General features: G+C 39.3%; 1 protein-coding gene across 9 annotated transcripts in view; it reads right to left on the reverse strand.

Moving 5' to 3' along the window:
- ap3b2 (adaptor related protein complex 3 subunit beta 2) overlaps positions 1 to 13383 on the reverse strand; it is a 41904-nt gene that overhangs the window by 15805 nt on the left and 12716 nt on the right. For all 9 annotated transcript variants that reach the window (XM_019276660.2, XM_027289683.1, XM_019276659.2 and 6 more), the window contains exons 2-13: positions 12082 to 12157; positions 11456 to 11530; positions 11085 to 11180; positions 7010 to 7170; positions 6553 to 6619; positions 6015 to 6197; positions 4438 to 4629; positions 2581 to 2678; positions 1194 to 1248; positions 1017 to 1088; positions 520 to 582; positions 284 to 416 (exon numbers count right to left, since the gene is read on the reverse strand). In XM_019276660.2, the coding sequence (XP_019132205.1) occupies positions 284 to 416; positions 520 to 582; positions 1017 to 1088; positions 1194 to 1248; positions 2581 to 2678; positions 4438 to 4629; positions 6015 to 6197; positions 6553 to 6619; positions 7010 to 7170; positions 11085 to 11180; positions 11456 to 11530; positions 12082 to 12157 (1271 nt within the window). The remainder of the gene's footprint in view (positions 1 to 283; positions 417 to 519; positions 583 to 1016; positions 1089 to 1193; positions 1249 to 2580; positions 2679 to 4437; positions 4630 to 6014; positions 6198 to 6552; positions 6620 to 7009; positions 7171 to 11084; positions 11181 to 11455; positions 11531 to 12081; positions 12158 to 13383) is intronic.

A 13383-nucleotide genomic window follows, 5' to 3' on the forward strand; every position in this document is an offset into this window, starting at 1 on the left:
TCAGTTCAAATTCAGCCATTTTTTATTCACTGAAGAAATGCTCTGAGACAGGTTCCTCATTTTTACTCATTTGTTTCAGTTGAATTCATTCAATTAATTCAATTAAATTGAATTAAATGTCAGCTTAAAGGTTCTTCTTTCTTCTTCTTTTTCACCGTGTTCAATTTCGTTTTATTATTTACAAATACACTTGATTCAATTATTCTACTGACCCGATATCCAGTTCTGTTGGCCACAACATTTCATTCCTATACTGCAATACGCACCGCATAGAGAGACTTACCGTCTCGGTTGGACAGCAGCTGCACCAGGCCGTTCAGGCATGTGTCCCTCACCTCTCCGATGTTAGTAGCACAGCGGCCAATGGCTTGGATCGTGGCAGCCACAAAGTCTTTATCCATGCTTTTAATGTATGTCTGCAGAAAATGAAATTCACTCAGTACAGTGAGACATAAAAACCGTGATGGGAGACATGCTTCACCCTTCATTAAGCATCCCGAGCTCTGTTTCTCTGTTTACCTGAAACTCTCTGAGGATGGTTGAAATGTTCGTCTCATTGGCCAGATTGGTGAGAACCTCCAGCTGCAAAAGACAAAAAAAAAGCACATTTCATTTAAATGGAAACAAAAAAATCAATTTCCTGTAATTACTGAAGAGCTTTTTTCCTATAGAGTTCTTTACTTCCTGGGACCTGTGCCAAATACGTCTTCACACTGATGTCTACATCTTAGAAACTGCCTCATTCTGACTCATGAGCACTGATAACATCCTTGTTGGACAGAACTAACTCTGTGATGTACTTGTTATATTTTACATTACCTCATTGCTCCAATAACTTAATGATTAGAGGCAGGCAGCATATACTGCTGACACACTGTATGTTACACTATACTATACATGCCTTAGAGTAGAAAGAATAAATCTTTAGTCAATTAGTTTAATTAGCATTATATTGATTCAGTGTTATAATTCAAGAGAGAAGGAGAACAGCACAAGAGGACAGACTAGAAAATAACCTTAAGGACTTTGATCTGGGTCGGGTCTGTAGAGCGGATGTAGAAGCTCTTCAGGTACGGTTCAAACATCCCCTGTGGAACATAAAGACAGCCTCAGTGCACTGCAGCTCCATCAGCATTTCATTTCAAGCTCCACAAACACACGGAAACTACCAAACAGCAGCAGATGCAGCTCACCCTTCTTTTGATCGTCATTGTCGCCACGTTCTGAAGAACGACGTACTGGACCTCGCTGGAGGAGGAGACACAAACAGGAGAGAGAATAGAGACAGGTGGATTCAACAAAGAGTCAGTCACATTTCCAGCACGGGTCTGTTTATAATCAGGACAAGACCAACAACAAACACTGAAGATGCCGTCGGCTAGCTAACATATCTGAGTCTAAACAATCAGTCATGTTGAGAATACACACAGGCTGCCGCTTTGTAACTAAACTGGAATTTTTAAACATGTGGCTAAATGAAAATGTACAAATTTAAAATCTGTTAAATAAATAAACAGAGTCTACACACACTACAGTAAAACAATACAATAAGATAATGGAATTATCGCTGATAAATTATCAGTCAATAATACAAATATTGAATTATTATGATTTATATCCCTTAAATGTTAAATGTTAATGTTTCATTAAATAATAAACAAATAAGTGAACATTTGAAGATTGTTGAGCTGTTGTTGTTGTTGTTGGTGTTGTGTTCACAGCATTGATGTCAGTTAGATTTAGTTTGATCAGAGTTGGATTATTAAAGCATGCATCTTTGTGCTATACATCTCAGCCTTTCATATTTTCAAGTGTTCAGCTTGAAGCTGAACTGAAGCTACAACAATGTCAAATTATCAGTTATCTTATCGGCTTCAACCATGAGACGCTGGTTACTATCAGTAATGGTATCAGCTGAAGACAGAGTACCCGAACAAGACCAATAAAAGATGGTTTGAAGATCTTGAGCAGCTCTCTCGTTGTTATTCTTCCAGTTGTAACCTGATGTGGTTGTACGGGCTCCATTGGAATCATTTAGTCAAATGAAACATCTCGTACAGTACAATGGACTCCTGACAAATCCCCTGCAGAGAGATACTGCGGTTTAGTTGCTGCTGAATGATGATCCCATTACGGCACACCCAGAGCCACAAGAGCACTTGTTCGATAAGAAGCTGACAGTCTGCAGGACTTACAGCCAAGAGGCCACCGATGTGCCATCATCACTCTTTATGCTTTATGCTTTCATGTTTACCTCAGTCTCTCTCAGCTCCCTGTTTAATTTCACGTCTTGCTTCAGGGCTGCACAGATTTATTTTACTGCCCCCCCTTGTCTTTTTTTTTGGTCATACTATTTTCCACTTTGCTGCGTTTCATTGTCATTATAGCTTTCTCTTCTCACATTCAGCTCTGCGTGTTTTAAATTTTAGATTTTTTGGCACTTGGAATTGTTTTTTGTCCTTTTTCAAACGAGACTCATGAACGCAGCTCTCATCATTTTCAACTTGAGCTTCATTCTCAGCTACAGTAACGCTATGAGATGGATTTCATTATTTCAAATCATAAATCCACAAATCTCACCTGTGGCTCCTCAGGAGACGGACCAGGGCCTTGGCGATCACCCCAACCTCTGCTTTAGGAGCAAGATGGAAATAGAGTTGAGCCACAGCCATCACCACCTGGAATGAGAAAACAGAGGCCAATGATGAGTGATACAGTCTCACAATATAAAAAATTAATGTCTGAATGATGTTTTCCCTCTGGTGTTGTGTTCAACACCTTGAAAATTCATTAATTTCCAAAGCTACAGTCTATTACCAATGCATCACCACCTTCCACTGCCGTATGTTGCAGTGGAGATGTGGAGAACGTCTTGGATTTACTCTGCCCGTGTTAAATATGTATGAAACACTGTTTTTCTCTCTTTTTACAGCTCTCAGCCAAAAGTGAGAAGATGAAAATTTATTCCAAGAAATAATCTGACAAGTCGTTTAAAAGAATGGGGCTGTGTTTTCAGTCTTTTAAGCGCACCATTTGCATATGCACAAAGGTTCAATCTGCATGAAGTGATTTCTTTCAACACAATATTGATTACCATATACAGATGTTGCTGTGAATGCATTAGCATTAGCATTAACCTTGCAGTCTGGCCATGTTTCTGGCCACCTGGCATAAGTAAGCCCTTTACTCCCAAATATCTGGCTCTTACCTGCTAAAGGCTGCACTCACTATGTTCATCTGTCTGCTGTTTGGAGGTGAGCAGGTAGCGTACAGTGAGTTTATATAGAACACTGCTCCCTGCTGCATTCAAACACAACGCTATGGGAGTGAGCCAAACAATGAGCTGAGACCTGCTATAAAGTCTAATTATAATCATTAATATAATAATTTATAAAAATAATAATATAATAAGATTTGAGTCATTTTAGCACCTTGTTAGATTAAAAGTAAATTAAAGATTTTTGTAATAATTTATATGGCACCTTTTAAAACAAATCTAGTGAATGAAACATTTCACAATGTCATTTCAAATTAAAGTGATAAGTGTTAATATAAGTCAATGTCTGCCATAACTGCTTTAAAATAAGTTCCATAACTAGGACAACGCCTCAAACTCAAAATCCCATTTCTTTACTTAAAGTAGTGAAGCACATTGTAACCGTTCACTTCCTCTCCGTCTTCCTGCTACCATCTAACAAACTCCTCCATCCATCCATCCATCCATCCAGGACCCTTCATCCCTTGATCTCCATCTCTCATCATTCCTACAATACATCATGTTGGTTTACCTCCATCCATAATGTGCAATAAACCTAAAGTCCACATGGATATTGGCATGATCTTTGTTAGTGAAGTAGTATGAACAGTAGTAGTAGATTTTGACTTCCAAAGCCGCCCTGAACACGGCTAGAACACAGAGCAAATGAAAAACCTCAAACAAGTTATCCATTTAAAGACATTACAGCAAACGGAAACCATATGTTTTCATTACTTAAAAGGCCACACATTAAATTCAAGATACAGAAATACATTTGCTGGGTTAATCTTGAAGCACGCAGCTTGACTGCAGCAGCACAGAGACAGAATTGAAGTGTAACGGGAGAATTTCATAACAACTAACATGGAACTAAACAGGCCCTCCAAGGTGACCACAGCAGCACTAATGCAGTGTGATGATTTATTAATTTCCTTCTGGAAATTATCACTTGTCCCCATTTTACAGGGAGAGGTCAGCTCTGATTAAGTGTTCTGCTCGGGGACACTTGAGCTGGACTGATGCTTGTTACCTGAAGCACTCACAACAACCTGGTGCTCAATGGTGGAATAATGGAGAGAAAACATGATGTCGACCACAGCAACATGAAAGGACGAGTTCACGTGCTGTGCTGTGTTAAACTGATGCAGGGTGTGTGTTATTAAGAAGTGCAGCGGCCTCACAGCGGCGTTGCGGCTCTGCAGGAGCGGCTTGGTGTTCCTCAGCAGCAGCCGGTGGTCGGGATCCATTACATACGGCTTCCTCTTGGCCATGGCGGTAGCCTCAGCCTTCTTCTCTTTCTCCTCCTCGTCCTCGTCCTCGTCTTCATCTGAGCCGTAGAAGGTTTTGTCAGCTCCTTCCTCCAGCAGGGACTCCTGCAGAGACAGAGGGTAATAAACAGTGTGCTGGGTGACAAGCAGAACAGAGCACAAATCTCTCCCTTGCATAAAAAACAGTGCCTGGCTGCTTAAGTCTGCAGATTGTAATTTGCTCTTGAATATATTTGTTAAAAAGAGCAAACACTGTTTGTGAGAAGCATTATCATCACACTTCACTGTGTTAGACTAATATGTACTGCAAAATGACTGCACTGGAAATTACCACAGTAACAATGTTCAACACAGCATGAAAAATGACTCAATTTGTTGCTAGTCACTTGTGAGAAAATAAGTCGACAGGTGGGTCTGAACAACTGATTGGAAAAAAATAACCGAGCTGGCAGCGCTGAAAGAGGAAAATAATGAAAGGATGGTTTCAATTTGTACCTCTGCACAGTCACCACGGCAGAACTGCATGAATATAATTAATCTAAGAAAATAAAAGATGTATTATTATATATTATTATTATATCGTTTGCATGGACATCATAATTACATCATAACACAGCAGTATATATCGTATTCCTTTCTGTGATCAGATTCATTGATAGACTTTCGTGTGTTACTGTAGTGTACACTTAAATACATTAAAGAGTCACTGGAAGTGAGTGGAGCTGTGCTGTACTTCATATTTTTGATTGTATTCCTAATTTAATAATTCATTTTCTGTATCCACTTCCTTCTCATCAGGGTCACAGCGAGGCTGAAGTCTGTCCAAGACAGCAGCTCATCACAGGGCACATAGAGACAAACAAACCATTCACACTCACATTCACACCTTCTTGCTGTGAGGCGACAGTGCTAACCACTGCACCACTGCCAACCCATTCTAATGAATGAGTGAATTTGTAATTATATTATATGATTTTAATTTACTTTCCATTGTAAGTTGTTGTCTGTTTTAACAGAACTTCTTGTTGCTTTTTTGTTTGTTTGTCTTTCTTAGTTTTGTTTCTATTTTTTACACTGTACTGTACTAATATATGTATATATAAATGTTCAAATTGTTTGGTCAAATTTAAATGATTAAAATTTGTATTTGAGTCAGAGATATATTTGCTAACAGTTGCTTTTGGTGCTGAATAAATCACTGATAAATGATCAAAAAACTGAAAATAGTCTCTTAATATCTCCTAATTATCAGTTCAATTATTTTATGTTTTTTTTGGTTTTTGGACTGTTGGTGAAGCCAAAGACATCACACTGCGATCAAAGAAACTGGGATTTTTCTTTACCATGTTCTTTCACTTTATAGACTAGATTACTAAAATAAGTCATTAATAAGTATTGTCACTTGTTGCCCTGATTAACTGACATGAATCTTATTACCACAGAAGAATCAGTGAGCAGAAGACTGTACTGACTGTGTGTTTCTTACTCACGTTAATGTTTGGGTTGAGGAACTGGGTCCTGGCGTAGCGGGTCAGCATGTTGATGATGACGACCTGCCCCCACTCCTCCACATCGATCAGGAGGTTACACAGCTTCCTGTAGTTCTTGTGGATCAGGTCGATGCGCTCCGGGCACACCTCCTCGAAAGCCATAACAACGCTTCCTGCCACCAACTGCAGGGCACACGTTCAGTAACAGGTGGTGGTGTTAGGACAGTGTGATGTCAGGAGAGTACATGTTATCTATAAGCACCGCCGTCCATGCACATCTTTAGTTGAACAAGAAGCCTGTAAATGGTGACTGGATTCTACAGCCTGTGCCTGTTTTTGGCACATTTCTGTGGAAATGAGAGCTGAAGAGGCAGACTGGTTAAACGAGTGATAAGCCTTAAAACAACTGAGGCGTGGAATGCAAGCTGGTGCTGTGAAGCTGCACAGAAGCTGCTTCTGACGTTCTGTGCTCTCTGTGTTTTTCACGTTTTCTGCATTTGTTAAAAATAAAACATGGATCAGTGATGCACAAACCCACCGTGGTTTTGTCAGCGAGGAGTTTCTCTATGACTTCAATCAGCTGGTCCTTCTGTTCTGGATCCAAGCTGAGAGCAGAGAAGAATAAATCATGTAGCGAGACACACTGGCCAAAGAGGTAGCAACTATTTGATCTTACCATTTTTTACTCTCCAGTATAAAACAAATGGATTACAGCCAGAGCAGTCAAGGATTTCTGGAGGATATAACTTACAGGGTTTAAATTTAGCAAGTCAACAACATTTGATCTCAGCCTGGTGGTTCTCAAACTGAGGATCACGACTCTCTAATAGGCTGCAAAGTGAATAATAAATTCTCAGATTTCTAACATGCACACAGTACTTTAATGTATAATTCATGCTTCTTTTAAGCCTTGTAAAAAACCTCTGTTCAAGCAGCAATATGCTGTATGTAACTAATAGTAAGTGAAATAATGTGTCTTCCACCAGGTCCATCACCTGTAGAGTTTAGGGATTGCGTGAGCAGCTGTCTTCCTGACGTATGGAGACATGTCGGAAGCAGCCTCTTTGATGGCCAGCATCATGATGGGAACGATGATCGTGACTCGGATGCTGGAGAGGACTCGCAGGGCGCTGGCTCTGATCAGCTGGTTTGGATCCTGCAAAAGGTCAGAGGGAGAATTTCAATCTTCTGCCTTCTGGTTGACGAGGTTCATTTGACTGACTCACATGGTTCATTCGAAATGTGAATATAAAAGACCATAACCATAATCATCTTAGTTTAGCGTGTTAGCATGCTAATTAACGCTAAACCAAACATACAGCCAAGGCTGATGGGAATCTAATTCATTTAACAGGTATTTGGTCATAAACAAAAGTACTGGTGAGTTTTATCTCGCAACAAATAGACTACTTTCTATCGTAAATAAAACTCCTGATGTCTCCATGTTCGTGATTTGGGAGGCTCTGAAGGCCTATTTACGAGGGGAAATTATCTCGTTTTCAAGCTATGAAAGCAAGCTTAGGAAGAGAAAAATGTCAGAAGTGAAGCAACGAATAGCTCAGCTTGACAATGTGTATGTTACTTCACCATCACCTGATATTTTTAAAGAACGGCTTTCATTGAAAGCAGAATACGATGTTCTCGCTTCTGCTCAGGTTGAAGACCTCCTGCTGAAATCCAGATCCACGTACTACGAGCATGGGGATAAAGCAAGCCACATACTTGCTCACTATTTACGTCAGACAGTGTCCTCTCACCAAATTCCACAAATTAGGACCTCATCAGGTGTTACATCAGATCCAAAATTAATTAATGAACATTTCAGACAATTCTATATGTCTTTATATTCTTCTGAAAATTCGATCGACTCCTATGCCTTCGACCACTTTTTTAGCTCTCTTAACATTCCTAAAGTAGACCCTGAGTCTGTTAAGACTTTGGAAGGACCAGTCACTATTGCATCTTTTTCTATGCAAACAGGGAAATGTCCAGGTCCGGATGGATTTCCAATAGAATTTTATAGAAAATTATTTGATAAATTAGCTCCAATTTTAATGGACATGTTTAATGAATCTTTTTAGTTATCTAAACTCCCACCGACTCTCATGCAGGCTACAATCTCACTTATTTTGAAGAAAGATAAGGACCCTCTTCTGGCCGCAAGTTATCGACCCATAAGTTTGTTATCTGCGGACCTAAAACTTTTGTCTAAACTACTTGCCATGCTTCTCGAATCTTCTTCCCTCCATCATCTCACCGGACCAGACAGGGTTTATTCATGGTAGATATTCTTTTTCTAATCTCAGGCGGCCTTTTAACATCCTGTACAATCCCTCTTCGATGCAGAGAAGGCCTTTGACCGGGTGGAGTGGGATTATCTTTTCTATACTTTACAGAAGTTTGGTTTTGGCAATAAGTTTGTGAGACTGTTATGCACTTCACCCACGGCATCTATTAGAACCAATAACATCCTCTCTGAACATTTTCCTCTACACCACTCCACCCGGCAAAGGCTGTCCTCTGAGTCCCCTCCTGTTCGCTATTGCCATTGAACCTCGTGCTGTGGCCCTTCGGTCACACCAACGCATCAGGGGTGTACTCAGGTATGGTGTTGAGCATACTGGCTGTACGCGGATGATCTTTTGGTGTACATTTCGGACCCCTCGATCTCAATCCCAGCTACTTTAGATATACTAACCTCTTTTGGCCGTATGTCTGGCTATAAACTTGAGTGAGATTTTGCCCTTGAATCTAGCAGCAAGAAATTTCCCACTGCACAGCTTTCGATTCAAGGTTGCTTCGGATAGTTTTGTATACTTGGGTATTCGGGTCACAGCTCAGTTCAAGCATTTATTTAAATCTAACTTTCTTCCTTTGGTTGTTAAGATGCAATATGACTTTATTAAATTTATCCCTCGCAGCCCACGTCAATTCAAAATGAACACCCTCCCAAAGTTTTCCTATTTATTCCAATGTCTACCTATCTTTATTCCACAGGCTTTTTTTTCCAAGATTGATAAATGAATATCCGAATTTATCTGGAACAAGAAGACCCCGAGACTACGCAGACACTTGCTTCAGAGACTAAAATCTCAGGGGGGTCTGGCATTGCCAAATTTGAGATTTTATTACTGGGCCTGTAACCTAAGAGCAATCCAGTTCTGGCTTCATTTCGAGGGCTCCGGTTCTCCCCCAACATGGATAGTTATGGAATCCATGTCTGCCATACCAGCCTCTCTGTCTGCACTTGTTCATGCTCCTGTAAATCACCCCATTTCACCTTATTCAAAGAGTATAGTAGTTAAATCCACTGTGAGGGTATGGAGACAATTCAGGCAATATTTCAGCCTTCAGGCTCCTTCTCGACTGGCCCCACTAGCACCAAACCTGTTATTTCACCCTTCAATAATTGATGGAGCGTTCTCTTCCTGGCAGGTGCGGGGTATCAAAACAATCAAGGACTTGTATAACAACGACATATTTTCATCTTTTCAGCAGCTTTCAGACAAGTTGGCCCTTCCTAAAAATATTTTTTTCAGATATTTACAGATCCGTAGCTTTGTTAGGAATGTTTACCCTAGCTTTCCTAATTTACCAGAACCTACTGGCCTGGACCCATTCTTGACCCCACTGCCTGCTACAAAGGGCATGATCTCTGTGTTGAATAGTCTCATTCACTCTATAAACCCTGCCTCACTTCGTACTATTAGGACGCTATGGGAGAACGATTTACAATGTGAACTCGCAGATGATGTTTGGAATGAGTGTCTGCAGCTGGTCCATTCCTCCTCCATATCTGCTAGGCACGGGTTGCTACAGTGTAAGATTCTTCACCGCTGTCATTTAACTAAGGTCAGACTGGCGAAAATATATGGTGATGTTGATCCCATTTGTGACAGATGCCGCCAGTACCCGGCTACATTTCCATATGTTTTGGGCGTGCCCTTCCCTGAATACCTTTTGGTTGGAGATTTTTAATACTATTTCACAGGTCACCTCTGTTTCTTTCACACCATCGGCAGTTACTGCCCTATTTGGAGTTGCCCTCATCCCTGCTATACCAAATTATAAGAAGAACCTGGTGGCCTTTGTGACCCTCTTAGTTAGACGTCTCATTCTTATAAAGTGGAAATCCCTGACTCCACCAACCTGTCAAATGTGGATGAAGGACATTTTTTACTTGATCAACATGGAGAAAATCCATTGCACACTGAGAGGATCGTCAACTTCTTTCAGGAGAACATGGGGATCATTTTTTAAGTATGCAAATAAATTGACTTTTCCTAACATCCTGAACTGACAAACAACTCTTGGACATTGTCTGATCTGTTTTTAATGTCATGCTTCGTACAGTGGTGTGTGATTGTTCTCTATAATGTGCCTTTAATCTGCCATCTTTGTAGCTGTCTAACGCTTCATTCTGTATAGGTGACCTGCTTTTTTTGTTTGTTTGTTTGTTTTTGTTTGTTTTGTTTTTGTTTGTTTGTTTTTTATTTATTACTTGTTTTTATTATTGTTTGTTTATACACAAGTGTCTTGTACATTATTTGTATTATCTGAGTTTTGTGATAATGATAATGAGAAACTTGATACTTGCTTTCTTATAGCTGTCATTTATGTGTTCGAAAATTAAATAAACAAAGTTGGGAAAAAAAAATAAATAAACAAAAGTACTGGACACATTCTGATGTTGACCTGATGAAGGTGATGGCCAAGTGTTAAGGATGATGTATTAGTAGAAATATGGAATATAACTTGCATAACTATGTTTCCAGGGATATATAATGAGCTTAATATTATAACTTTATAACTACATATGCAGCGGGTTGTCTTACAAAGAGTCGGCCATCTTGTGCTGCCATGTTTGTTACAGTGGCCCAGAAGGGTCAAATGTAGAGGTGAAGAGGTCAAAAGAGGTGTTTGCTGGTTCTGGCTAACTGTAACGTGCTGATACCACTGTAACTTTACATCTTTATTGAATTAGATTTATTACAACATTAGATCCCTGGTTTGATAAATGTGTTTGTTTCTGTTGTCAGAAAGTGACATTAAAGTAAAAAACTGCTGTACCTTCAGCCCTCGCTGAAAGGTGGAAATGGAGAGCAGAGCGAGATCCTGCTGTTCTTCAGCATAACGCACCAAGTAAACGTAGACCAGCTTCTTCACCTGGAGAGAGGGCCAAACAGACGAATGAAAAAAAAAACTCATTTAAATCTGAAGTCAAGAGATAAAGTGAAGTGATGAAAACCTGAAAAAGAGGAGAGGAAAATTGCAATTTTGTTCAGGTGAGATAAAGCCAAAGCCCACAGGGCTTTTAAAAGCGATAAGATCACATGCATAAATTACAAAAAAGAAAGAAAAGCAACCACACAAAACCATACGAGCTGAAGAAAAGGAGCACACGGTAGGTGAAGCAACATGAAGTCGGGCTCATTACAAACCTCAATGTTTTTACAGGCCACATTTTTCACCACAGCAGGGAAGAGATCTGATGCATTTTTACCTCGGGCGATCATCTGCAGAGAAAACACACGCGAGAAAAGAAAAGGAATCAGCAGTGAGGATTTCACACGATGACAGGTTTTGAAGAGTTGCAATCATTTGAAGGTAGGCGGAACTTTTTTAAACTTTTGTTTCAGTCCCTTTTAACGCTTTTCCTTCCCTTTCATCATGTCTGTCCCGCAGGGGTGATGATGAATGAAGAGCCGGCTGTGGAGCTTCAGAGGAAAAATCTGACACAGATTGTGAATATTTACCAGCTGACTCTGCTGTTTGTGTCTCTTACCACTGTGGTTATAACATCTAAAACTACCTTTGAGTTATAGCTGAAAGATATTAAGTCTATTACACTATGTGATCACCATTGCTCACTGCAGCATTTATATTACTGAGATCTTTTATAAAATCAGGCTCTGTACAGAGAGCAAGAGAGATTTCATTTTATGATGCACATCGTGTTGGACATGATGGCTTCTCTCAAAAACTTTCCACTCCTTTGTCCTTCACTCATTGTGCAGCCGTACCTGCTAATCAGCTCCATCCCAAGGTAAACATTATTTATACTCACAGCCACGATCCGCTTCATCGCCTCCAGCTTTAGAGAGTCTTTGTTGCTGTCCAGCATTTCCTTCAAGTCGTCATGTCTGAGGGAGACAAACACTGAAAATTAGCTCACGGCTTGTTTTTGCGTGTTTCTTTCTAAGCAATGCAGCAAAAGAGTCTTAAGCAAAGACCTGTTTTACAGTTTCCTTTCAAAGCTCAGAATGTAAAAAAGTCTGCAAGCGTGACCCAGAAAAGATTCTCTTTGAAGAAGGAAATTTGAAGAAGTTTGCAAAATCTAGAAACTGCAGCTCATAAAAGTGGCGTCATTAGTAAATGACATAATCCCTGAAACATGTTGACATCACAGAATTATAGATATTTTAGCAGGAATGGGGGAAGCATTATTTCACTATCAGAAAGGTTAAACTGAAGATGTGACCTGGCACACCTGTAAATCAGCCTGTAGGTCTATAAATAATAACAACCAAACATTATGGAAACTGGAACATTATGGGAAATTCATCTGCAGAGTTCAGGACTAACTGCTGAAATTCATGATTGATTACCTGCATATAACTGCATGACCTACAATGACTGTACACATAAGTAAAGCCAGATACCTTTGAGTTCTCACAAAGTCAGTTTATTTCAATGAATTGATTGTTTCATTCATCTTTTTTAATTGGGAGGATTTGCTGCTTTTCTTTGTCGTGTGTGATATTAAAACTGGATATTTTATAACAGAAAAAAACAAGAAATGTGGCATTTTTTATTGTTTTACGACATTTTGTAGATGAATTAATAAAATAATAAATAAATAATTCAAGAAATGAATGAGATTTATCAATAATGAAAATACCTTGCAGCCTCAAGAACTTGATTAGAAAAAAGAAGAAATGGATCTTTGAATGTCTGAAACAATCCAAACCTTTTTCCTCTCTGAACATTACTGTAATACGTCCTCATTTACGTCCTCATGTTTGCAACAAAGATGTGTTCAAAGTTGGCATTTAATGTTAAAGTTCAAATGTTATAGTTCATATTTATACACATTATATTACACATGCACATTTTGTGCTTTGGCGTTTCACATACCTGCCCATTAAATATCTACATACTGAATGCTGAATATCTCATTTTATGATATATTACATACATACATGGCACACACACATATGTATGCAAATATCCTGAGCAATTATACCTATTTTCAGCAAAAATACTTCATATATATATATATATATATATATATATATAATCTATGCTTATAGATTTGATATTGTATGTTATACCTTTCTATACATGGTTTTGTACATCAGTCTATCAG

The sequence above is a fragment of the Larimichthys crocea genome, chromosome XVI (assembly GCF_000972845.2).
Source record: "Larimichthys crocea isolate SSNF chromosome XVI, L_crocea_2.0, whole genome shotgun sequence".
In the NCBI taxonomy this organism is placed as follows: domain Eukaryota; kingdom Metazoa; phylum Chordata; class Actinopteri; family Sciaenidae; genus Larimichthys; species Larimichthys crocea.